Consider the following 26,585-nt stretch of genomic DNA (forward strand, 5'->3'; position numbering starts at 1 on the left):
TTTCCAATTCTTTGCCACCAAAAAAGAGCTGCTATAAATATTTTTGTACATATAGGTCCTTTCCTTTTTTTTTTCTCTTTTGGGATACAGACCTAATAGTGCTATTGCATGGTTTCATAGCCCTTTGGACATAGTTCCAAATTGTTCTGCATAATGGTTGAATCAGTTCACAACTTCACCAATAGTGCATTAGTGTCTCAGTTTTCCCACATTCCCTCCAACATTTGTCATTTTCCTTTTCTTTCCTATTAGCCAATCTAATAAGTATGAAATGGTACTTCAGAATTGTTTGAATTTGCTTTCTTCATTCAATAGTGATTTAGAACTTTTTTTTGTATAGCTTTTTTTTCGTATTTCAAAGATAGCTGTGATGGCTTTATCTGAAAACTGACTTCATATCTTTATGATTTGGGGGGAGTGGCTCTTATTTTTATAAATATGACTCAGTTCCCTATATATATATATACACACACATATATTGTATATGTGTGTGTATATATATATATATATACACACACACACACAGAGAAATGAGGATTTTATCAGAGAAACTTCACATTTTTTTCACAGCAATGGTTGCAATTTCTCTCCATCCTATTTTCCCCCCACCCCCATTTATTCTATTCTTTCTCTTTTCACCCTATCCCTCCTCAAAAATATTTTGTTTCTGACTACCGACTTCCTCAATTTGCCCTCCCTTTTATCAGCCCCTGCCCCCTTATCCCCTTACCTCTTACTTTCCCATAGGTTAGGATGGATTTCTTTACCCAATTAAGTGTGTATGTTACTCCCTCTTTGAACCAATTCCAACTACAGTAAGATTCAAGTGTTCCCCACCACCTCCTCCATCTTTCCTTCCACTGTAAAAACTTTTTCTTGCTCCTTTTATGTGAGATAATTTACCTCATTCTACCTCTTCCTTTCCTCTTCTCCCAGTACATTCTTCTTTCTTACCACTTAATTTTTTTTAGATAATCATCCCATCATATTCAACTCACACCTGTATTTTATGTTTATGTATACTCTTTCTAATTGCCCTAATAATGAGAATGTTCTTATGAGTTAACAAGTATCATCTTCCCATGTAGTAATGTAAACAGTTTAATCTTATTAAGTCCCTTATGATTTCTCTTTCCTTCCCACCTTTTTATGCTTCTCTTGAGTTTTGTATTTCAAAGTCAAGTTTTCTGTTTAGCTCTGGTCTTTTCATCAGGAATGCTTGAAAGTCCTCTGTTTCATTGAATTTCCATTTTTCCCCCTGAAGGATTATACTCAGTTTTGCTGGGTAGGTGATTGTTGGTTGTAATTCCAGCTCCTTTGCCCTTTGGAATATCATATTCCAAGCTCTCCAGTCCTTCAATGTAGAAGCTGCTAAATCTTGTAAATCTGACTGTGGTTCCACAATTCTTGAGTTGTTTCTTTCTGGCTGCTTGCAATATTTTCTTCTTGACTAAAGAGCTCTGATATCTGGCTATAATATTCCTGGGAATTTCCATTTTGGGATCTCTTTCAGGAGGTGATCTGTGGATTCTTTCAATTTGTTTTACCCTCTGGTTCTAGAATATCATGGCAGTTTTCTTTGATTATTTCTAGAGAGATGATGTCTAGGCTCTTTTTTTGATCATGGCTTTCAGGTAGTCCAAAAATTTTTAAATTATCTCTCCTGCATCTATTTTCCAAGTCATTTGTTTTTCCGATGAGATATTTCACATTGTATTCTATTTTTTTTCATTCTTTTGGTTTTGTTTTATTGTTTCTTGATATCGTAAAGTCAGTAGCTTCTCAATTCTAGTTTTTAAGGAATTATTTTCTTCATTGAGCTTTTGTGCCTCCTTTCGTGTTTAGCCAATTCTACTTTTTGAGTTCTTTAGTAAAATTTTGTGTCATTTTTTCCATTTGGCCAGTTTGCTTTTCAAGGCATTCTTCTCCTTGGATTTCTGTACCTCTTTTACAATTTGGCCTATTTTGTTTTTTAAGGTTATTTTCTTCAGTATTTTTTTATGCCTCCTTTACCAAGCTGTTGATTCTTTTTTCATAATTTTCTTGCATCACTCTCACTTCTCTTCCCAGTTTTTCCTCTATCTCTCTTAATTGGTTTTTAAAATCCTTTTTGAGCTCTTCCATGGCCTGGGGCCAATTCATATTTTTCTATGAGGCTTTGGATGTAGGCACTTTGACTTTGTTGTCTCCTGAGTGTGTGTTTTGATCTTGCATGTTATCATAGTAACTTTCTATTGCCAGAATTTCCCCAGCCTCTTTCTTGAGTTTTAACTCTTTGCCAAAGTGTAGCTCAGCTTCCCGGGTGGAGGGTGCACTATCCCAAGCTTCAGGGATTTTGTGCAGCTGTTTTCAGAGATACTTCCAGGAACCTGTAAGCTTTCAGTTCTTCCAAGGTAATATGATCTAAGGAGAGATGTTTACCGCTCTCCTGACCTGTGTTGTGGTCTGTGAGTGAATATAAGCACTCTTTTCTGCCCTGGAACTATGACAAGGATCCCCATTCCACTTTGGCCACAAGCTCTGGTGTGCTAGTGCTCCTCCTCACGTGGGATTGCTACCCACTGTGGCCTGGATCCAAGTATAGGCAAAGCAATAGAGTCCTTCCCCCAGTGCCAGCAAAGAGACACCTGTAATTTCCTTCTGACTAGTTGTTCAACCCCCTTACTGTTCTGAGAGCTGAAGAAGCAGTTGCTGCCACTGCTGATTCAGTGGCTCTGAAGGCCTGCTCCTGGTTTGCTGGGACCCATTCTGGGTTGGCACAGCCTACATTGTACTGTGCTGCACTCTCACCCAGGGGGCAACCGACCGTTCCTGCTGACCTAAGTTGTCTTTGGCTGGAAAATTGTGTCACTCCATCCCATTGTGGGTTCTGCCACTCCAGAATTTGTTTTGAGGTATTATTTAAAGTTGTTCAGAGGGGGAGAGCTCAGGCAAGGTGCTGCCTTTTCTCGAACTTCTTGGCTCTGCTTCTACCATCTACCTTTTTTTAAATTGAGGATGCATGGCATCTTTGAGAACCAGTTCTAGATGTAGATTCAGGGAAGCCAGAGTACTGCCTCTGTCACTAAAAGGTATGTGACCACTGGCGGGTCAACCTCTCAGTAGTCTCTCTTTCCTCATCTATAAAATGCAGAGTATCTTACAAGGTAGTGTGAGACTCCAATGAGGTAATGTATGTAGAGGCTCATATAAATGTCAGTGTTTTGTTTGATTTTTGCCTTGCATTTGGTACCTGTGCTTGCTTGACTTTTGATCATGTATCTGCCTTGCCCTGAGGCACTTGTGTTTTCTCAACCTTCATCTGCCTGTCTGATTTCTGAACAGTTTCTCTGTATATCCTGATTTTTTTTGCCTGCTTGGTTTTTGTTTCACCAACATTTTCATTTTTTGTTTGTTACTTATGATGACAGAAATAAAAAATGATTTGCAAATGAGTGAATCCTTACTGTCAGTATACTGTATTTCCTAAATTTTTTTTAGGAAACATTGGTGAAAACTTTGGTTACCAGAGTTTTACCTTAGTCCTTGGCTGTCCCTCCATGCATTTTAAACATGTGACAATTTACATTTGAATACTCAGATCATTAGAATATTAATCCTGGGAAGTATTTTTGAAACTTTGAACTCAAGGATGTCCACTAATGATCAAACTCTGTTACTAGATTTGGTACTCAGTTGACTATATAATCGTCAGGCCTTTTCTAAGCATCTAATTAGTAACCAGGGGTGAAGTGTATACAAATCTATTCAGTAGATCTCAGTAAAATCTCAGTAAAATCAACTTAAATTGCATACTTTACCGATGGTGGTATAATAACATAATATTATGAATAATAATAGCACACAGTAATTCCATTGTACTTGATAGTTAAAGAATTATGTTTTGGCTAGAATTATTTTTGTAATCTCAAATATTTATTTTACTTTTTTGGTTGTGAACAGCTAGACCTAATATCTTCAAAGATTATTAAATGTTTTCATTCTAGTATGAAATATATCAAAGTGAAACAATTATTTTAAAGTAGCAAAATTTAGCATGAATTAGAGGAAAATTTGATGGCTCTCCTTTTTTTCCCCCAACAAAATGAAAGTAAATACTACTCTTGAAAATGCTATGTATCTTTAAGTATGTCAGTTTTATTCATAAATGTCTCATTTGAGCTGTGTTCAAACTATGATAGAATCCTATCATTGCTATCAGTGCACCCTTAGGACTTGTGGGTAGGACTTTCCATCTTCCCCTGCACTAAACTTTTTAATACGTTTAGTCTCCAAAATGAGGAGTGAGCTCCTTGAGAATAGGGATGCTTGAGTTTTTTCTATTTGTATACCCGGTGCGTGGCACATTGTGCTTAATAAATGCTTTTTCATTCATTATTATATAGAAGTCACAAGTCAAATTGTATCCTCTACTTCTACACTCCCCAAATTCTGACTACTCATAGTAAAACCTGAAATGGCCTTTGTAACATGAATGTTAGTTCAAGGTAACAGTAGCATTCCACTGTACGGAACAGATTTTAACAAGGAAAGTATGTACTATACTACAATACTTAATTTCATCTTTATTTCATCTTTAGAGATGGATCAGTTTCTGAGTTAAGATCAGTAAAAAATAATGAGGGCTATCTGGGTGGCATATGGTTGTGTAATTTAATATTGAATTAGAATTGAATTTAGAATGTTTTACAGAATTGAGTTTTTAAAACTCTCCCAATCATCAAGTAGAAATGTTACATGAAGTATAACATTTCATTCTTAACTAAAAATAAATAAATCAATCAATCAGAGAGAGTTGTATTGTAAATAAAAATCTCTCCAGTATGTTGAGATTGGTAATATAACCACTGGGGAGGTGGATCAAGACTATTTCATGTGAGATAAAACCAGGAGCTTTCCAATTTTTACTTTGTATATTTTTTTAAAGCTCTAGTGCCACTTCACTAAATTAGAGGACTTTTTTTCGGAGGGGAGGGGGCTAGGCAATGGGGTTAAGTGACTTGCCCAGGATCACACAGCTAGTAAGTGTTATGTGTCTGAGGCCAGATCTGAACTCAGGTCCTACTGACTCCAGGGCTGGTGTTCTATCCACTGTGCTCCCTACTGCCCCCTTTAAATTAGAGGATTTTCAAGAGGGAGAGCTTTATATGTGACATTTTAAAGATAACCAAACATTCAACAAAACTTAAAAAAAATTAAACCAATTACATGAAGATAATTTAAAAAGCACAGACTTGTGAAACTTCAGCATTAGAGGGATACTTCTAGGATATTTTAGATTAAAAAAACTGTTGAAGGAAGGGGGGACATTTTCAAAATTCAATTTAAAATTTTCTTCCCCCCCCCCTTGGAACCAAGGGTATTCATTTAGCAAGCATACAAAAACAAAATAAATCCTCATAATGTGCTAGGCCATTTGATAAACATCTTTGCATGAGATATTTTTCTTTTTTATAATTATTTATTTTTAGTTTTCAACATTCACTTCCATAAGATTTTGAGTTTTAAATTTTCTCCTCTCTCCTCCCCCCTTCCCAAGACAGTGTGCAATCTGATACAGGCTCTACTTATACATTCATATTAAGCATATTTTTACATTAGTCATGATGTAAAGAAGAATTAGAACTAATGGGGGGAACCATGAGAAAGAAGAAACAAAACAAAACAACAAAAGAAAAGGAGAGCAAATAGTATGCTTCCATCTGCATTCAGACTCCATAGTTCTTTCTCTGGATGTGGATAGCATTTTCCATCATGAGTCTTTTGGAGTTGTCTTGGATACTTGCATTACTGAGAAGAGCTAAATCTATCAAAGTCAATCATCACACAATATGGCTGTTACTGTGTACAATGTTGTCTTGGTTCTGCTCACTTCACTCAGCATCAGTTCATATAAGTCTTTCCAGGTTTTTCTGAAGTCCACCTGCTCATCATTCCTTATAACACAATAGTATTCCATTACATTCATATGCCACAACTTGTTCAGCCATTCCCCAATTGATGGACATCCTCTCAACTTCCAATTCTTTGCCACTTCAAAAAGAGCTGCTATAAATATTTTTGTATGTATGGGTCCTTTTCCCATTTTTATGATCTCTCAAAATTTTCTAATACTGTATTAGTCCAAATGTAGGTTACAATTTTCCCCTGGACCTAGTTTGTATAAAACTACATATATACTGTTATAAAGATATAGATAGATACAGATACACACACACACACCTATATGTATGTATGTATGTATAATGATATATATAACTATATATTGTTTTCCCTTCAAATATATGTCACTTTAGGGGTGCAGCCTACATTCAGGAATGATCTTATCTGATCACAATCAATATAAAAATACAAATGCATATGGGACCCCCCCCCTTTTTTGTAGGATCTGTGATTTTATTGGTTCAGGCAGCTTCTACTGAGAAACTTCCACCAGTGCAGTTGGTCTTCTCTTTAGTTTAAAATCTCCTTAAAAGAGTTGTCTGGGGTACCGAGAGGTTTAAATAACTCTTCCCATGATCACAATGATTATGTATCTGAGGTGGGACCTAAACCCATCTCACTCCTAGACCATTTCTTTATCCCTAATACCTCACTGCTTTATCAAGTAAAATTGTTAAATAGTTTTGGTTATTTTTATGATGGATTTTAATTCTTGGCTCAGATAATTTTGCTATTATTACTAGTCAGTCAACAAGTATTTATTAAGAGTTTTACTGTGTGCTTAGTGTTGGAGATACAAAGAAAGGCAGAAACAGCCCATGCTCTGAAGGAGGCTCATATGCTATTAAAGCACACAACTGCACTAGGAATTTTGGGACACCCAGTATTAGAGGGTAGGCAGTCTCAGAGGAGAAGGAACTAGTAACTGAAGAGACAAGCAAAGACCCACTGTAAGGGTCGGATTTCAGGAAACTTAAGGAGGTGACAGAAAACATAATAAGTATGGACATCTAATTTTTTTGTTGCTTATAACGTACATAAAACTTGCAAAAAGTAAAATTTATTTATTTTAAACTATAATACATACTTTTAAATAAATTATAAAGCATTTTTGCCCCATTTTTCTCATAGTGAGGTTTTACTGCTGATGAAAAGAGTGCAGCAATATATGTGGTCCAGTAGGATTTAGATACATTGTCATGAAATGGAAAGAGCTGCATTTTCAGTCAGAGAACATGGGTTCATATCCTAGCACTGCCACTTACTCTCTTTGTGGCCTCAGTAAGTCATATCTGGGTCTTAGTTTCCTCATCTGAAAAAGGGGTAGGACTGGGAGGTCCCTTACATATTTAGAAAGAAAATGAAATAAGCCACTCTGATGCCTCCTAGGAATAAGAGTAAAGGACCAAGTTTCTAAGCCTTGCCTCAGAGGAAGGACTAAGACAGACTTCCAATACTTTGATGAACTCATTAAAGTGTAGGTACTCTTCAAGTGCTATAGATCTAAACCATCCCTACCCTCATCTTATTCTACTCTTGTCCGTGTCCTCAGTAAATCTTCCACAAGGAATTCACCCAGGAGGACCCTTCCCTAGTTTTCTTGACGTTGTGTGAATGTCACTGGAAACACGATAGTTTTACCAGTTATCCCTTGCTCTTACCACCTTTTCTAGTCATACATCTTTCTAATGATGGCCTTTACACAGTTTCTGTTCCTTGATTCTTGGTTAGTTATCTGTTGAAATTTACTCATGCGCACCATGCATCTCATAATTGCACCCTGAGTTTTAACTCTTTGGAGTTGCAAATGAATTTATACTCTAAAGCAGTGTTGATCTTAGCCTTATCTCTCATTGGTCAGGAGATCAACAGTTTGTTGACTGAATTAGTTGAGTTAGTTTTTGGTCTCTGTTGTGGTGATTGAGTTCCATCAGTCAGTCAATAAACATTTAGTGCCTACTATGTATGTGCCAGCCACTGTGCTAAGTGCTGGGAATACAAGAAGAGACAGAAGACAGCCCCTGCCCTCAAGGGACTCACAATCTAATTGAGGGGAAGGGCAATAATCAAACAAATATGTACAAACAAGCTATATATAGGAAAGACAGGAAATAAATAAGAGAAGGAAGAAACTGGAATTAAGAGGAATTGAGAAAAGCTTCCTGTAGAAGATGGAAAGTTAGTTTGGACTTAAAGGAAGCCATGGAAGCCAGGAGGTGGAGATGAGGAGGGAGAGCATTCCAAGTATGGGTGATAGCCAGAGAAAATGCCCAGAGTCTAGATTGGAAGTGTCTTGTTCATGGAACAGCTGGGAGACCAATGTCACTGAAGAGTATGGGTCAAGGAGTGAAGAGACTGGAAAGGTAGGAGAAGACTAGATTATGAAGGGCTTTGAACACCAAACAGGATTTTGTCTTTGATCCTGGAGGTGATAGGGAGTCACTGGAGTTGATCAAGTAAGGGGAAAGAGTGACATGGTCAGACCTGAACTTTAGTAAAATCACTTTGGTGGCCAAATGGTGGAGTATGGATTGAAGTGGGGAGAGACTTGAGACCAGCAGATCTACCAGTGAGTTATTAAAATAGTCCAAGCTGGAGGTGATAGCCTGCACCACAGTGGTGGCAGTGTCAGAGGAGAGAAGGGGTGGGGGTGTATTCAAAGGATATTGCAAAGGTGATATTGATAAGATTCCCTGTAGTAACAGATTGGCTATGGAGGATGAGAGATAGTGAGAAGCTGGAGTTTTGAGCCAGAGGTACTGGGAGGAGGATGATGCCCTCTACAGTAATTGAGAAGGGAAAAGAAATGGGGAGAGGTGAGGAGAAAGTTCAAGGAGAAAGATAATGAATTTGGTTTTGGACAGGTTGAGTTCAAGATATTTACTGGACATCCAGTTCAAGATGTCTGAAGGGCAGTTGGAGGCCTGAGAGTAGAAGTCAGCAGAGAGGTTAGAACAGGACAGATAGATTTGAGAATCATCAGCATAGAGATGGCCATTAAATCCACATGAGATGATGAGATCACCAAGTGAAGTAGTATAGAAGGAGGAGAGGGCCCAGGACGGAACCCTGTGGGATACCTACAGTTATAGGGCATATGTGCATGAGGATCCAACAGAGGAAACTGAGGAGTGGTTAGATAGGAGAACCAGGAGAGACTGTCATCCCAAAAACCTACAGAGAAAAGAGTATCAAGGGGGAGAGGATGGTCAACAACGTCAAAAGCTGCAGAAAGGTTAGGGAGAATGAAGTTTGAAAAAAGGCCATTGGATTTGGCAATTAGATCACCAGTAACTTTGGAGAGAATGGTTTTGGTGGAATGATGAGGTTGGAAGCCAGATTGTAAGGGGTTAAGAAGAGGGTTGAGAAAAGAGAAAGTGAAAGCACCTGTTGTAGATAGCCTTTTCAGGGAATTTAGCCACAAAGGGCAGAATTCTAAGATGATAGCAAGGATAGGAGGATCAAGTGAGGGTTTTGTTTTTTTTTTTAAGAATAGGGAAGACATGGATATGCTTGTAAGCAGTGGGGAAACAGCTAGAAGGCAGAGTGAAAATAAGAGATAGGATGAGAATGGTGGAGGGAGCGATCTGTTGAAGGACACAGGATAGAATGGGATAGCTTGAGCAGTAGAGGGGTTAGCCTCAGTAATACCGGAATAAAGCCACTTCATCATGTGACAGGGTTGAAGGAGGAGACAGTGGCTGAAGGCATATTAGTGATAGGAGATGAAGAAGAGAAAAGAGGGAGCTCAAGATGAATGGCCTCAATTTTTTCTTCAAAATATGAGGCAAGATTCTCAGCTGAGGGAGTTGAGGGAAGGGAAGCAATGGAAGGTTTGTTGGAAGAGCTGCTGTAGTGAGTAAAACAGTGAGTTAGAGAAAGGGAAAAGGATTGCCTTATAGCAGTGAAGGCCCAGTTGAGGTTATGTAAAATAAGTTTGTAGTAGACCCAATAAGGACAGTTGAATGACTTTTCTCTACCATGGTTTATCAGCATGTGTGTAGAAGCAAAAGTGGTGATTATCAGTTAAACCTCCTTATGGAAGGTAATAGTGTCAGTGGATGTTTCTTTTTATCCATTTCCCATTTTCCAGTATACTTATTTAAAAGGTCAGGTTGGAGTTGCCTCAGTTGCATGCCATATCTTTTTATTCTGTTTTTGATATTATGATTTTTGTTCAAACAACTTGGTAGTCTGACTTTAGTTGGTGGTAATGATTGCTCCATCAGTAATCATCTTTCAGTTAAAATAGAATCACGGCTTAGATCAGCACTGCAAACGTTTTTTAAGTTCTTACATTTCTGCATTGTGATATTAGTGAATATTTAAATAGCTACTTTCATAGTCATTTTAACCACATACCAGTCTTCTGTTTGTTGTTATTTTTTTTAACATTGTTACCCAAATCCTTCAGAGGTTCATCCCAGATTCATAGCAGCACAAATTATAAAGACTGCTGACCAGGCAAGTTCTTGCATCAAAACGTCACCTCATTGCTCTGACCAAACACTGACTGTTCTGGTTTTACTGAGACATTTTGTTAAACTTTTCCTACTCTCCCCCAAGTTCCTTTCTGAAGGAAGACAAAATGCACAGTGGCTTTTTCTTTGTATTTTCTATTTGGTGAATGGACCACTTAGTGAAAAATGGGAGTTTAAATGTGAACGGAATGATTTGGGTTAAACGCAAGGGATAGTGGATTATTTTCAGTACTGTATTCAAGAAAAAAAAATAGCACAGTAGGAGCCTCTGACATTCTATCATGTTTTACATGGTCTGTTCACAAAATCCCTTTTTCAGTTTGTAAGAATGTTCATCTAACACAAGAAAATGCTGTAAATATTTGTAACAACATTTTTTACCTGGCAAAAAAAAAAGTTTTTGGGAATAAATTAAAGTGTAAAGTGATTTTATATAAAAACATCAGTTGTCTTGTATGTTTTGATAAGCAACAGTACCAGTTTTCATTTATAAAGAAGTTTGTGGTATTGGAGGAGAAAAGGATTCTATGTCTGTTGAAATGACTTGTGTTATAAATGCAAAGAGAAGATAAAATATTAAAGAAATATATTTTCCAAAAAATAATAAAATAAAATCAATTTTATTTTAAAATGATACTTTTTTAGGGCTTACCACATTCGATGTCTCCAATGGTCTTTTTGAAAAAAGTATTCATGATATATGGGCATAGAGCTTCTGCATAATCTTCTAGCCTTTAATCTTTTTATTTCTTACTCCTGATCCTTGTTTTTCACCATTTTTCATTGCCCTCTCTTATGCCTATCTTTATATTGATGTGAATATTAAATCATACTCTGGTTTAATTTGGAAGGTCTTTATCAAGGTCATTATACAATTTCTCTACTTCTTCCACTGCAACAGATGTTGACACTGTAATGATTTTCACGATGGTCTTTTTTGCAAATACTTATCATGAGCCCAACAATGTAATATGCCCAAATGTCCCAGGAAATTCTTTCTTTCTTTCTTTCTTTCTTTCTTTCTTTTTTTTTACTGGGTGTAGGAACTTCCTGGTGAGGAAATTCTGCCAATGAAGATTTGCACCTTGTTTGCAACTTATAGTCTTAGGCAGATATCAGGGATAGAGAAGTTAAATAACTTGCCCATCAGTCATATAGCCAGTATGTGTTTGAGGCCAGACTTAACCCAAATCTTCTGACTCCAAAGTTAGCTTTCTATCCACTACACTATATTGTCTCTTGAAGCGATATTTCTATTTCCCCTGGACTTCTGTACAGTCCATTGGCCTTTGACTTGTTATTTCTTGCTCCTGAGCCATGTTTTCTAAACTGATTATACCAACACCTTTAGTTGCCTCTCCAAGGAGAAAGTGTAACCCAGCTTTGCATTTAGCTACAACTTCCTATTGTCTTTTGGTTTCATTTATGGTGAAAATATCAATTGATAGAATTCAGTTCCTCCAGTAGTGTGTCCACTCATTGGTCATTGGACAAGGCTGTTAATAGGCATTCACAGACCAACATTTACATTAATATTTATAGGTGATCTAAACAATGTGTGATTTTTTCACTCTGCTACTGTCTATCACTGCAAAAGCTAAAGGGGGTTACACAAAACCATGGGCTATTCTGTATTTTCCTTAGTTTCATGAGATATTGTAGCCAAAGAATTCATTATATAGTGGCCAACCTATGGAAAGTGAGGCTCTTTGTGCTCTTTGCAGGCCAAGCCTCAGATAGCTGACCTCAGATATTCTATCACTGGCAATATGGTCAAAGCCTTTCCAGTGTAAAAAGAACTTGTCAGTATTTATATCCTACCAGTTTAACCTTAGGAAAAACCTAGGCTACCTACATGCCATGATAAATGCTTACATTTGTAAAAACTGACTCTAATAGGTATCTTCTGTAATATTCCAAAAGACCACAAGATGAGGATGTTATTTCAAGAAAGTAGGCTTTTTTATTTATAGACTAGATTATACCACCCCTCTTTCCAGTACAAGAGAATAAAACATAAAAGTGCAAAAGGATTTTGAGAACATATTTTCAAATTTTAGGTAGGAATTTAAAGTGTGTTTTATAGAATATTCAAGCAATCTTTATCCACTTCTTTAATCTAGAGGCCACCCTAAGAGAGTATTTTGTCTGTCTTATCCCCCTTGCTTCCTTTCCTCTCCCCCACCCAATTAAGGTATCTCTATGTTATATGACTTTAATATAAAATATGATTTTTATTTCTATTTGCTCTATTTATTAAATAACTTAATGTTCCTTGTTCTTAGAAAAAATTGTAGAAGTTTTTTGTTTTTTGTTTTTTTGTATTTCTCTTTCAAAGAAAGAAATTTAATTACTTTTAACTTGGTCCTAGATTAATATATTTTTCTGTCACAGTAACCCTTAATAGAAAAAATGTGATGTGTTTCCTCCCTAACTCTCCTGAAATTTACACTTAAGCATCTCTGGTCCCTCCTTCCAGTATAGGATTTCTTAATATTATGCCTGGATTACTCTCATTTCTCAAGGTATCAGCACCTGACTCACCAATTTCTGGAAAGATTGATAAAGTCAATATTTTGGGATTCTACTGAACTACTGTCCGTTCTAATGAAAATCAATTATTTAAAACATGTACATATATGTTCATGTGTGTGTATGTGTGTAAACCAATCATTAACCATTTATTAAGTGCCTTCTGTATGCCAGACACATCTGCAGTACTAAATAGTAGGAGATACAAAAACAAAAATAAAACACCTCTGCTCTCAAGGAGCTTACAAAATATATACAGGGTAATTTGGAGGGAAGAGCATTTAGTAGCTCAGAAAAGGTCTCATGTTGGAAATGGCACTTGAGCTGAGCTATGAAGAAAAATATAGTCTTTGCAGGGGAAGTGCAGAGATGAGTGCTTCTAGGCATGAGGGGCAGAGACGGGAGATGTAATATTTTTATGTCCAACAGCAAAAACAGTTTACCTGGAACATAGTATTGACAACAGGAAGTAATATATAAGAAGCCGGGAAAAGAAGGTTAGAGCCAGAGCCAGCACATAAAGAACAAAAAGAAGAGTTAGTAGTTCATCCTAGTGGTAACAGGGAGCCACTAGAGTTTATTGTGAAGGCATGTGACACAGTCAGACCTCTGCTTTAGAAATATCACTTTGGTGGCTGTGTGAAGAATGGATTAGAGCAAGGAAACCAGTTAAAGCTATTCCAGTCCAGTTAATAGGTGACAAGGACCTGAAGTAGAGTGGTAGTGCCATGTGATTGGAAAGAAGGTGATGGTTGCAGGAAACATCACTTGGGCAGAATTGATAGGACTTAGCAAATGATTAGATATGGGTAGTGAAGAGGTAAGGATTACTGACACTGCAAAACTGGATAACTGAAAGAATGGAGCAGAAACTGCAAAGTTCAGAAGAGGGATAGATTGAGGGGTAGAAGGAGATGAGTTCTGTTTTGGACATGTTCAGTTTGAGATCTGTGAGACATCCAATTTAAAATATACAATAGGCAGTTGGTGATGCAGGACAATTGCAACTCAAGTAGATATCTATATGTAAGAATTATCTGCATAAAGATAACTGGACTTATCTTAGCTGAAGAGTTCACCAAGAGTGCAAAATGAGAAGAGAACCCAAGACAAACCCTTGGTGTACCCTCACAGGTAATGGGATATTAATTATGATCCAGCAAAGAAGACTGAGGAACAAACACACCAGTACGAAGTAAATCAAGAGAAAGCAGTATCACAAAAATCTAGGGAGAGTATCCAGGAGATGGGAGCCAACAATATCAAATGCTACAGAGAAGTAAAAAAGGATGAAGATCAAGAAAAGGCCTTCATATTTGGGAATTAAGAGTTCACTGGTAAGTTTGGAGAAAGAAGTTTATATTGAGTGATTAGGTTGGAAGCCAGATTGCAAGGAGTTGAGAAGTGGAGATAACAGCTTTTTCTTAGTTGATGAAAAGAAGAAAAGGGATAAGATTCTAGCACTGGCTGCTCTTTTACTCCTTCCCTCCCACCCACCACTCTGGTTGAGGTGGGGAGCTGGAATGTTCCTAGCTCCCCACTGCCACTTCTATATTCTCTCTTGACCGCCGTCACTCAGTATCATTCCCAATTTTGAAATTGAATCAATCCATACCACCCAATAAAAATTCTAGTAGTTATTGTCTATCAGCTCCCAGTACATTCCTCTTCTTTCCTCGATGAGTTCAGTGCCTGGTTCAGTCTTTCTCACATGCCCAACTCCTGCTCTCCTACTAGATTTCAATATACATATTGATACTCCCTCAAATACCCTAATCTCCCAGTATCTCAACTAATTTCTCTTGACCTACTCCTCTACCCCACTTCAGCCACACACAGAGATGGTCATATCTTTGATCTTACAATCACCCACAATTGCACCATTTCCATGTTTGTGCTTTCTACAGCCTTTGACATTGTAAATCACCCTCTTCTTGATAATTTTTTCTCTGGAGTTTTGTGACCCTACTCTCTCCTGCTTCTCCTACCTATCTAACCACTCCTCAGTCTTCTTTGTTGGATATTCATCCAGTTGACCCCCAGCAACTGTGGGCTGTCCTGACCCCTTTTCTTTCTTTATACTATTTCATTTGATGATACATCAGTTCCCATGGATTATGTCAATGCAGATGATTCTCAAATCTACTTACACAACTCTAATCTCTCTGCTGACCTCGAGTCTTATATCTCTAATTAGACATGTCCTATTTGACATCTCAAATTAGATAATCAGTAGACATCTCAAACCTGAGGTCCAAAACAGGACTTATCTTTTCCCCAAAACCATACACCCTTCCAAACTTCCCTGTGACTAACAAGGGCACCACCTTCCTCCTATTCACCTAGGCTCATAACCTAGGTCTCATCCTCAACTCCTCACTATTGCACCCCTCATATCTAGTCTGCTGCCAGGGCCTGTTAATTTTACCGTCTTAAAATCTTTCATATATGGCCCCATCTCTGACATTCTCAAAACCCTAGTGCAGGCCCTCATCACCTCATGCCTGAACTATTCCAATAGTTTGTAGATGGTCTACCTGTCCCAAGTCTCTCCCCACTCTAGGCCATCTTCCAGTCAGTTGCCAAAATGATCTTCCTAAAGTGAAGGTCTGACCATGTTATCCTCCTACTTAATTCTAGTGCCTCCCTATCACTTCCAAGATCAAATATAAAATAGTTTGGCATTCAAAAGCCTTCATAACCTTGCCCCATCCCTTCCATCTTCTTATACCTTATACCAGCCCCCCTCCCACCATGTACTATGTAATCCAGTGAGTGATGTTATTCCTTCTACAATACACTCTTACCTCTCACCTCTGGGCATTTTCACTGACTGTCCTCCATGCCTGAAATGATCTCCTTCATCTTTGCCTCCTGGCTTCCCAGGATTCCTTCAAGTCCCAGCTAAAACCCCATCTTCCTCAGGATGCCTTTCCTGAACCCCCTTAATACTAGTGCCTTCCCTCTGTTGATTATTTCTAATTTATCCTGTATGTAGCTTATTGGTACATGCTTATCTGCATATTTTCTCCCCCACAGACTGTAAGTGAAGAACAAGGACTGCCTTTTACTTTTCTTTGTACCTCTAGCACTTAGGATAGTGCCTAGGATTGCCTTGCTGCAATGAGGACCTAGTTGAGATTAGGTACACTACAGTCAGCATCATTTGCAAAGACACGAATAGAAACAGAGAAGACAGACATTTGGACCAGGAATGGACTTTGGCAAGGCATCTGTGGAAATAGAACAAGGGGTGATGTGGGAGAAGGGATTAAAGAGTAGAAGACAGAGGAACACTGAACTGGTTAACTACAGGATCAATAAAGGGAAAGGAAAGAAATAAAAGTCAGAGAAAGAGTAATGATTTGAGAGAGTATTTAAGGGTGGAGGGGCTGAGGATGAAGAATAAGTTCAGAGGCATGAGAGAAAGGCAATGCTAAGTAGAGCTCATGGTTACTAAAAGTATTTCAAAATTCTTGATCATGGAAGTGGAACATTTGTCGGTTATGTTGGGATCAAGCAACTGTGTGTGGTTATGAGTATATATACACACAGAGAAAACAATCATACACAAAAAAAAATTACAAAGAGAATGTTGCATATAATTAAAATTTTAATGTAAAACAGACTCCAAAACAGAAGACCACTGTTACATACCTTACAAAGTCAAACTTAATTATACTGACATATTAGATTAACTTGCATTGCTGAACAGATAAGGCTTTCTGAGATATATATTATGTTGAATTCACGAAGTTGAATGTCATTAATGTTGCTTTCTTCTAAATGAGCAACCTGTAAAGAAAGCATATGAAAGAGTAACAGGATAGTCTGTCCTTGTGCAATATAGTTTTGGATACAGAAAAGCTCTTTCTTAGATACAGATATTGTCATAGACTTAAAAACATTAAATTTTTATAGAGGTAAAATTTACCTTTTAACCCAAAATTCTCAATAATTTTTGCTTATGTAATTACCATTTCTGTTTTCAGCACCTAGAACTATATAAAACCATTGGCATGAATTATGGGGTTGAATCTGCTTTATGCAGAATCTGAGGTCCTTATCTCCAGGGATAGATTTATAGTATTGTCCAAAGTCCCTTTGAATAGAGTTCCTTCCTATTCAGCCCTAACTTGTAAAAAAAAAAAAAAATCCACTTAAAGCATTTCAGTAAATAAGAATTACCCCTTTAGATCTGTTAGGAGTTGTGATAAACTTTCTCCAGAAAACTTAGAAAAGTCTCCAGACTTTAAAAAATTTTTAAACACAAAGAACATGACTGGACTTGTGATTTTAATGATATAAGGAACTCCTAAATGAGGCAACTCACTTTACCAATGCAAGCTGGCACTTTTTCTGAAACACAGAGTTGCCTAGAGTGTCAAGAAGCAGAACTGGAACCCAGACCTTCTTAGCTCTAAGGCCAGCTCTTTCCACTGTGCTATACTGCCTTTATTTTGAGAACATATCAGACCAGTAATATGGTGCTTTTCATTTAGTAATAGTTCTTTCCCTTTCAGCTCAAATACTTATATGTAACATTCAGACCCCAAAAGAATGAGAAACTAGGATCATAATACTGATCTCCTCTATTTAGATCAATACTGGGGTTAGAGCTCAGATTTCTAAAATGCTACTTGTAATTTCCAAGCACCACGTACATTGTGCAAGTGCTATTCTAGAACATTATTTATTGTCACCATAATACTAAAAGATAGGAATTATAATTAGATTTCTATGCAAGCCTGAAAGTAACTGTCAGATATTTTTGGAAGCAACTTAATTTTTGCTGTAGTATGTACTGGATGTTCAATTGCTTGACAAATGAAACTTTCATACTTTAGGATAAGATCTATAGAAGCATACTTAACTGTTTTTGTTCCATTTCAGAAGGTAACCTATAAAAGCAACTTTACTGAAAATGTTTGAGACATTTAAAATAGAAGATATTAAGTCTCTGAATTCCAAACATACAGACTACTTTTTTAATGTGGCCTTAAAAAAAAAATACAGATGTATCTTACTTTATGCATAGGTGTTCCTGAAAAAAATGTTGGTAAATTAAATCATTTTCCCACTGACTTACATTATAATTTCTTTAGCTTCTTCTTGATCAATCTTCAATTGGCAGAGCTAACACTTGAGCCCTAAGTTTCTCTGACTAAGTCAGGTAGTTAACAATCTGTATCTGTGAAACACTTACACAAATGATGTGGGATAAGCACAAAAGAAGACTTTCTAAGTTGAGGCTAGTAGGTTATAAATGTTAGCTTAAAATCCAGACACTTAAAAGAACAATCCCTTTATAAGAAGAAGAATCCTTGAGCAGCCCTAAGTTATGTTTAATGAGATTTTCTATGCTGAAAATTTTAAAAGCAGAACACTCATACTCAGACAATCTTATATCTGGATTAGAAAATGCCAAACCATACCTTCTGTGAGTCTGGCCTTTCCTCCTGTAGGCTGGCACAACACAGTTGAGCAACCTACACAAAGAACCACTGTCTGGGCATGACTGAAGACTGTGGTGATCTTGTAGCAGCCTAAAAAAAGAAAAAAAAAAAGCAGCACTGTTCAAAAATGAAACAGGGAAGCAAAATGATATTTACTAAACTCAATAAAAGATATGGTTCTCATCTCATCATTAAAATGAAATTTCTCCATGTGAAAAGCTTGAAAGATTCAGCAAAAGTCCAAAATGGATTTTCCAGGTTATAAAAAAAATTTTTTTTTTTCCTTAACAACCTAAATTCTCTAAAATAGGCACAAAGGTCTGGCTAAGGCTTTTTGGTACTTTTTTGGTGAAAATTCCCCTGTAGGGCTTAGTAAATTCCAATTACGTTTTCTATCATGAGGCTGAGTTTAGGGAGTTTTCACATATACCACACTATCATTTCCTATTGGTAGGTTTCATTTCATTAGTAGAATAATCAAGATCTGAGACTAAAGTCCTGTTTTACCTGGACACTTGACATCCATAAAGTAAGAATTTGGACTCTGAACCAGGCGTTTCTTTTTATGTTTCTTCTTTTCATCCTCTAGGGATGGATGCACTAAATCTCTTGCCAACTGTTGAATAAAACAAAAAAGCATGCATCATTATTAGTTCGCATTACGTAATGCTCCAGGACTTCAACCATATGTGAAGTCTTGAGTACATCGCACTAATTATTACTTTCAGACCTTTAATCATCTCTTCCTCTTTACTAGACTGCAGACAAAAATCAAAGCGGTAGCACAAAATCAAAGCTTTAGGAATGTGAAGCAAGCCCCCTGCCCTGCTGCAAAACTCATTAGCGTGGCGGAAAGGAGAAAGTGCCCTTGAAGGCTGACGTAGGTAGGAAAAAACGAGAGAGGACTAAGATGTCGTTTTATTGTTCTGCGTTTTTTTGGGGGGAGGGATTTTCTGAGAGGTGGGGAAAAGCAAGAGGAGCTCGTGGGGGGTCCGAGGACCCCAGTCAGCATAAGTAAAAATTAGTGCGATCTCTATGGCCCCTCACTCGGATACATAAAGGGGGCGGGGTCGACCACCCCGGAGCAGGGCCGAAGGGCAGCGGCTCCAGCCCAGGGCCGGTCGGGACGTGTCTCCCGCCCGCGCTCGTGGGCGGCCGGCAGCCGCAGGGCCCAGCTGGGCCCATGTCAACAACTCACAGGCATGTCTGCGCTCCTGGAGGCCCAGCGCGAACAGTCCCGAAAGATGCCCCGCAGCCAAACACTCCCAGCTCCGCCGCGCAGCGTCAGCTTCCGGGATAGAGAGCGGAGATGGCGGGAAGGAGCGGCCGCGACCACTCTGGCCTCTTCTCTTGTTGGTGACCTCCGGCCCAAAGCGAGGCTCCCGAGCCTCTCCCCGGGGGCTGTTTCCACTCCCTGCTGCCTGGACCGGGGCGTGCAGGCAAAGCGCGCGCTTCGACCCCTCCACTGGGTCGGCCCGGGCTCCGCGCGGACTTCAGCCACCCACCTGCTGGCCTACTGCCCACCCCCTTCCCGCCGCTGCGGGCCTCAGTTTCCTCAAATGCAAAACGAAGGCGTTGGGCGAGACGGCCTCTGAGGCCTCCCTCCCCCGCCAGCCCCCTCTGCGGGCCAGTTACGTCTGCCTGCTGTCAAACTCCGCAGCTGAATGGGAGGCTGATAACGAGGGCCGGTGGAAGGGAGACGTGGTACCGGGCTCGAAGTCCATAGGACCCCGCCCGTCAGTGTCATCTAGTCCAACCCCCTCGGCTTTTATTTTTTATATAGATGAGGAAGCAGGCCCATTTTTTTAATCTCGGTTTTATTTATATTTAATTTCCAATGAAATGGCCGTGGTGCTTGTTAATGGCTAACAATGTAAATAACACTTTTATGGGGAGACTTTACAAGCTTCAAAACACCAGTTAAATATTGAAATTGTATAAAAAGTAGGTCTTTGCCCATCTGTAGCCAGCTCCAAAAACGGGACCCGCAGAACCTTCCCTTTCTGACCAGGTGACAGCATCTTACACTATTGGGATTTTAAAGAACTTTTGGGATATAACAACAATGTCAGTCGCTCAATGCTTCTCCAGTTAACAATTTGAACCCACGATGTGTGTCTCTGATTTCTTTGACACAGAGGAACCATACTAGAAAGTGGAATCCATACAAGAAGAGTTTGGAAATAGGAATGTAGAGCTATTGACCTTTTCTCCAGATCCACAAACAATAACTAAGGCTGTAGATTTCTAAGTCTTTTTTCTACTTTGTCAACATCTGCAAACTGTGACTTGTCCATATTTATGCCAGGATTGGAATGGATGTCCCCTGGCTCCAAATCCATCCCTCTTTCCTCTATATAATGCTGCAAAAACTTTTATTATTAAATTAATTTTAATATTTCAGCCATCAAGTCACATGCCCCAAGAACATACTTAAGTAGATCCTTGAGCTCCTCAATATAGACACTCCTTACTTTTGCAGAGATTACAATCTATCTACATGTTTTCAAACTGTACATTTCTTATTCTTGCCTTCTCATAAATCCTATGCACCTAATTTGCTAGAGGCCTTCTACATCTTTTCAAATTTCATAAATACCCCTGTAACACAAGTCATATCAAAGAAAGCGTGATAGTCACATACAAGCACTGTGCAAGTTGCTGGAAATAGACATATGTTCAGACTTTTGCTCTCAAGGAAATCAGAGACATGGGGGGAACAAGTGAAAATGAGATAAGTGTAAAGAAGAGGGCTGGAAAGAGCGCTATTAGAGACTTGAGAAGGAAAGATCACTGTCCTTTAGGAAGACAGGTCGGATTCTTGAAGAAGCTGGCACTGGAACTGGACCCTGAAAAAAAAAAAGCGAGGATCTTCAGCAAAATGAAGTGGGAGTTGAGAAATAGCTGAAGTTTAGGGCCCTTGAAAATGGAAGAGGGCAAGACAATAGCTTTAAGACTCTGGTCAAATTATTCACCCTCTAAGTGCTTTAGACAGCTCTCTTGTGGTGGTGGTTATTGTTTGTCCTTCCTTCCCGAAGAGGACCATGATGTCAGTGAGGTGATGGCATGACATGCAAGTGAATTGGATTTAAGTGAAGCAGGGCTGTGCAAAGTCACCAGCCTCACTTTTTCCTCCAGAGCCATCTTGGTCCAGTGGTTAGATATAGATCAGGACAACTGGAGATGGTCCAGGATTCAGTGGGGGATCTTGGACTTTTCAAACAGGTCTTTAACAGGTCTCAGTTTGACTGAGGCAATGCCCATTCAGTGATTAAGGCTTTTCTACAAGTCAAGCTAACAAACATTTATTTATTTATTTATTTATTCATTCACTCATTTATATTTGAAATACAACTTTATTATGATCTAAAAAATAAAGGAATGGGAATGACAGTAACAAACAAAATTCACCACTGAATATTGTGATGGGACTGCAGCAGTCTTATATTTGAAACTCCAGAGAATGTAATTGCAGTCCAAAACAGCTAAATACACAGGTCCAAAAATGAATTATGTATATTTTTTAAACTGCCACATTCACTCTGAAGCCCATTCATCTCCTTCAGCATCCCAAAGATTAAGCATATGTCCTGCTCAGCTATATAATAAGGTGGCAAACATGCTACCCCACTGATAATACAGCACAGTTGGCTATAAACTAGATCTCTGATGCAGGGCTCTAGCTTAATTTCCTCACGAGTCATTATCTTCATCAGGGAGCTCAGTTGTCTAAGCAATCTGTAAGTTCTGCTCATACAGTGCCGCCAGTGTTGGGTCCATGACAACCTCTGGAGGTGCAAGAGCAGGGATGGCAACAAACTTCAAATTAGGGTCTCCTATAAGTTTTCTAGCAAGCCAAAGGAAGGGCATTTATGAAGTGTGCCTGACTTTGGGTTAAGGAATACAAATTTCTAGTTTTGTTCCAGTAATACAAATACAAGCAAAAAGAGAGGTGTTTACTAAGTTATTGAGGGGTTGTTCTCTAGAGAAGTGGAGAGAATTCCCTACATAGATGAAAGGAATTCCTTATTGCAGATCCTTCCAGTATTTCAGCATTAAAGCCCCCTTTCTGTAGCATTTTCAATTTAAAAGGTAATTCTCTAAGAGGATAGGTTTTACAGAGAAAGTGCATTGGTAGAAGTAGTTTCATTACCAGGAATTCTAAGCTAATGAAATCCCTGATCTGCACCAAGAAACTCCCAAACAAAAAAATTAAACATTGCTCTTGCAAAAATACTTTAATCATAAGGACCTTGATACCTAAGTGCAATCCAGTGACCTAGGTAAAGTATTAATAAGCTCATTTTATAAATGATGAAACTCAAAGAGGTTAATTGATTTGCCCACAGAGATTGTGTTAGATTCAAAATATCAGACCCAGGTCCTTTGATTTCAAGAACAGTGATCTACTTATGATACCATGCTGCCATCAAAATAAATTGAGCAGTTGGGGGAGTAGGAAAAGGATTTTGACAGAATTGCTTCATTAGAGGAACAAAAACCTTGTTATATAGGACTGAGGATTGAATAGGTGGTGAGGACATGAAGAAGCAATTGTAGATTACTCTTTCTAAAAAAAAAATGGCAGCAAAGTATAGGAAAGATACAAGGAAGAAAACTGGAGGGGTTGGTATGGTCAAAGGAATATCAAAAGGATAATTAGATTTAGATAATCTCTTTTTGGCTTGAAGAGACCTGAATATGTTTGTAAATTGAGGGAAAGGAGCCAAGCAGAGAGGGAGAGATTGAAAATGCATGAGAGACATCAGATTGTTGAAACAGGATCCACAGAACAGATAGAAGGGAATGGATAAGTGAGGACCCTGAACATTGTAAAGGAATGGAGGAAGGAAGTTAAGGGAGTTCACTTTGAACGGTCTTAAATTTATCTGTAAAGTAAGAAGTGAGACCATCTGAGAGGAAGAGGACAGGGTGTGGATTTGGGGGTTTCAGGAAAGAAAAGAAGGTTTCGAATAGCTACTATGGCAAATGTGAAAGAGAGCCAATACTGAATACTGAGTTAACAAAAGCCAAAAAAATGGTATAGAATCCCAGGGAGTAGGGAGTGAGTGTGGGTGGGGAGGTGAGCAGTTCCAAACTTCAAATTATATCGTAAATAAATAATCACCAAAAGTGTTTGGTACTGACCTCTTGGCAGAGAGATGATGGACTAAAGCAACTGTTTTCAAAGTGTGGTTCTGGAACCCCTGGGAGTCCCCAAGATCTTTTCAGGAGGTTTGTGAGGTCAAAACTATTTTCATAATATTACTAAGATTTTTCATTTCCAGTACTGTAAATATTGATGATATACCTAAAGAAAAGCTCTTTGAGGGGCTCAATAATGATAAGGGGTCCTAAGATCCCAGAATTTGAGAACCACTGGACTAGAAGTTCTCAGAATGAGACATAAATGTTTAGGTTAAGACCAAGAATGTATTTGTTTTGCTCAACTATACTTACTTGTTACAAAGAAAGGTTTTTCCTCTCTTCCTTCCTTCCTCTTTTCCTTTATTCCCTTTCTTTTCTCCTTCCTTCCTTTCCCCTCTCCCTTCCTCCCTTCCTCTTTTCTTCTCTTCCTTCTTTTTAAAAGCCAAGCAGAACAAATTTAATCCCTTTTCCATATGACAGCCCTTCAAATTGAATTCTTTTTTCCATTCAATTTTATTTTTAGTTCCAGATTTTTTCCTCCCCTCCCTCCTACTCCTAGTGAGAAGGAAGAAATACAAAACTAATTATAAATATGAAGTTGTTGAAGGAAATCTATGTTAGAGCCTCACCCTGGTCAGTTAAGACAAACTCAAGAAATAAGACAGAAGGAATTTACTAACACACCAAGGCAGCATGAGGGACTGGCCTTGATTCAATCTGTATTCTGCTTTTCAAAGATAGGAGTAAGCAATTTCCGTATAATAGAAAGACAATCTTGATTGGTTCATGTTTCAAAAGAGGAAATGGGTTTAGTGCTGCCTCAGATTTTTAAATTTTGTTTTATTGTTTCTTGATGTCTCATGAAGTCTTGACTTTCACTTGCCCAATTCTTATTTTTAAGGAATTATTTTCTTCAGTGAGCTTTTGTACCTCCTTTTCCATTTGACCAATTATACTTTTTAAGGAGTTGATTTCTTCAGTGAATTTTTGTACATCGTTTTCCATTTTTGTGCTTCCTTTACCAAGCTGTTGACTTTTTTGTCATGATTCTCTTGCATCACTTTCATTTCTTTTCCCAATTTTTCTTCTTACTTTATTTTTAAAATATTTTTTGAGCTATTCCAGCAAATGGCTGGAAACCAATTCACATTTTTCTTTGAAGCTTTTCATGTAGCTGTTTTGACATTGTTGTCCTATTCTGAGTTTGTGTTTTGATCTTCCCTGCCATCATAATAACTTTCTATGGTCACAGTCTTTTTTTTTGTTTTGTTTTGTTTTGGTTTTTTTTGGCTCGTTTTTTTTTACAGCCTATTTCTTGACTTTTAACTTTATGTTAAAGTTGAGCTCTGCTCCTAGGGGTGAGGGGGCACTGTCAAAAACTTCAGTTTTTTTGTGCTTCTGTTTTCAAAGCTAGTTTTGGGGGTCTGTATGTTTTTGGTTCTTCCAAGGTGGTATGATCTAAAGAGAGTCACTGCTGTTTTGGCCTGTGCTTTGGTCTGTGAGCAACTTTAAGCACTCTTTTCTGTCCTGGAACTGTGACCAGGGTCCCTGTTCCCCTGTGGCTCACTCCAGGACTATGACCTGGCCTTACATCCCTGTGCAGTCAATGCAACAGAGTCCAGCATCCAGTACCATCAAAGAGTCCTCTATAATCTTCTGATCAGTTGTCCAACCCCCTTGCTGTCTGTGGGTTGAGAGCTCCAGAAGTCACTGCTAAAAATTCAGTAACCCTCAAGGCCAGCTGCTGGCTTGCCAGGCACAGCCTGTGCTGGATTATTCTCTGTTCTCACCCCAGGGAGTCAGACCTTCTCTGTTGATCTTTAAGTTGTCTTATGCTGGAAAACTGTTTCACCTCTGTCCTTTTGTTGGTTCTGCCATTCCATAATTCACTTGGAGGTATTATTTTAAAGTTGTTTGGAGGGGAATTTAGGAGAGCTCAGGAGAGTCCCTGGCTTTACTCCAACATCTTGACTCTATCCTCCCACCTCAGCTCTTGATTAGTCCATGTAATTTATAAAAAGATGGCATTAGAGTCATCTCAGCTCCTCCCTCATTACAAGTATCATGGGGAGATAGAATTAGTGAGTATGTGCCACCGCCATCTCAAGCTGCCATGTATTCATGGTTTTAAAGTTTTACCCAGATTGACTCAGCACAAATAGCTGATTTCCCACAATGTCATGCAAAATAAATTTCCTCATTAGCCATGTACCAGTTAACAACAAAAACAAGGAAAAGAAAGACAAAATGCTTTAATCTGCACTCTGAGTCCATTAGTTCTCTATCTGGAGGTGGATAGCATGTTTTATCTGTGGGCTAGTGTGTTGATCAGAGTTTCTAAGTCTTTCATAATTGATTATCTTTACAGTATTGCTGTTGATGTTTAAAATGTTCTCCTGGTTCTGCTCACTTCATTTTATATCAGTTCATACAAATCTTCCCAGGTTTTCTCAAACCATCCCCTTCATTATTATTTGAAACACAATGGTATTCCATCACATTCATATATCATAAATTATTTAGCCATTCCACAATTGATGGGCATCGGGCATCCTTCTCAATGTTCAATTCTTTTCCACCACAAAAAGAGCTGCTATAAATATTTTTGTACATATGGGGCCTTTCCTTTTTTCTTTGATCTCTTTGAGGTATAGACCTAGTAGTAGTGCTGCTGAGTCAAAGGGTATGCCCAGTTTGATAGCCCTTTGGGCATAGTTCAAAATTGTTCTCCAGAATGGTTGGACTAGTTCACAGCTCCACCAGCAATGTATTAGTGTACCTATTTTCCCACATCTCTTCCAGCATTCAGCATTTTCCTTTTTTGTCATTTTAGCTAATCTGATAGGTGTGAGATGGGTGGGAAGTTAAAGATAAAATGACTGAGGAAACAAAGGTTTGAGCTTCTGAGCATCTTGACTTAACAAGTAATGCATATTGCATAACAAATTAGCTCCAGGCCTTTTGCAGTTTTAGCACTGGACCCCAAATACAGAAGGAGACAGATTTTTATGCATAACAAATAATC

General features: G+C 38.4%; 1 protein-coding gene across 1 annotated transcript; it reads right to left on the bottom strand.

Moving 5' to 3' along the window:
• Positions 1-16,549: 16,549 nt before the first annotated feature.
• On the bottom strand, positions 16,550-20,159 carry RPS27L (ribosomal protein S27 like). Its single transcript, XM_027851986.1, has 6 exons — positions 20,048-20,159; positions 19,958-20,010; positions 19,611-19,925; positions 18,920-19,028; positions 18,392-18,502; positions 16,550-16,751 (listed from the first exon to the last, which is right to left on the bottom strand). The coding sequence occupies exons 1-6, from the start codon at positions 20,157-20,159 to the stop codon at positions 16,723-16,725; spliced, it is 729 nt and encodes a 242-aa protein (XP_027707787.1). The 3' UTR covers positions 16,550-16,722.
• Positions 20,160-26,585: the final 6,426 nt, after the last annotated feature.

The sequence above is a fragment of the Vombatus ursinus genome, unplaced genomic scaffold, assembly GCF_900497805.2.
Source record: "Vombatus ursinus unplaced genomic scaffold, bare-nosed wombat genome assembly UNPS02009205.1, whole genome shotgun sequence".
In the NCBI taxonomy this organism is placed as follows: Eukaryota; Metazoa; Chordata; class Mammalia; order Diprotodontia; family Vombatidae; genus Vombatus; species Vombatus ursinus.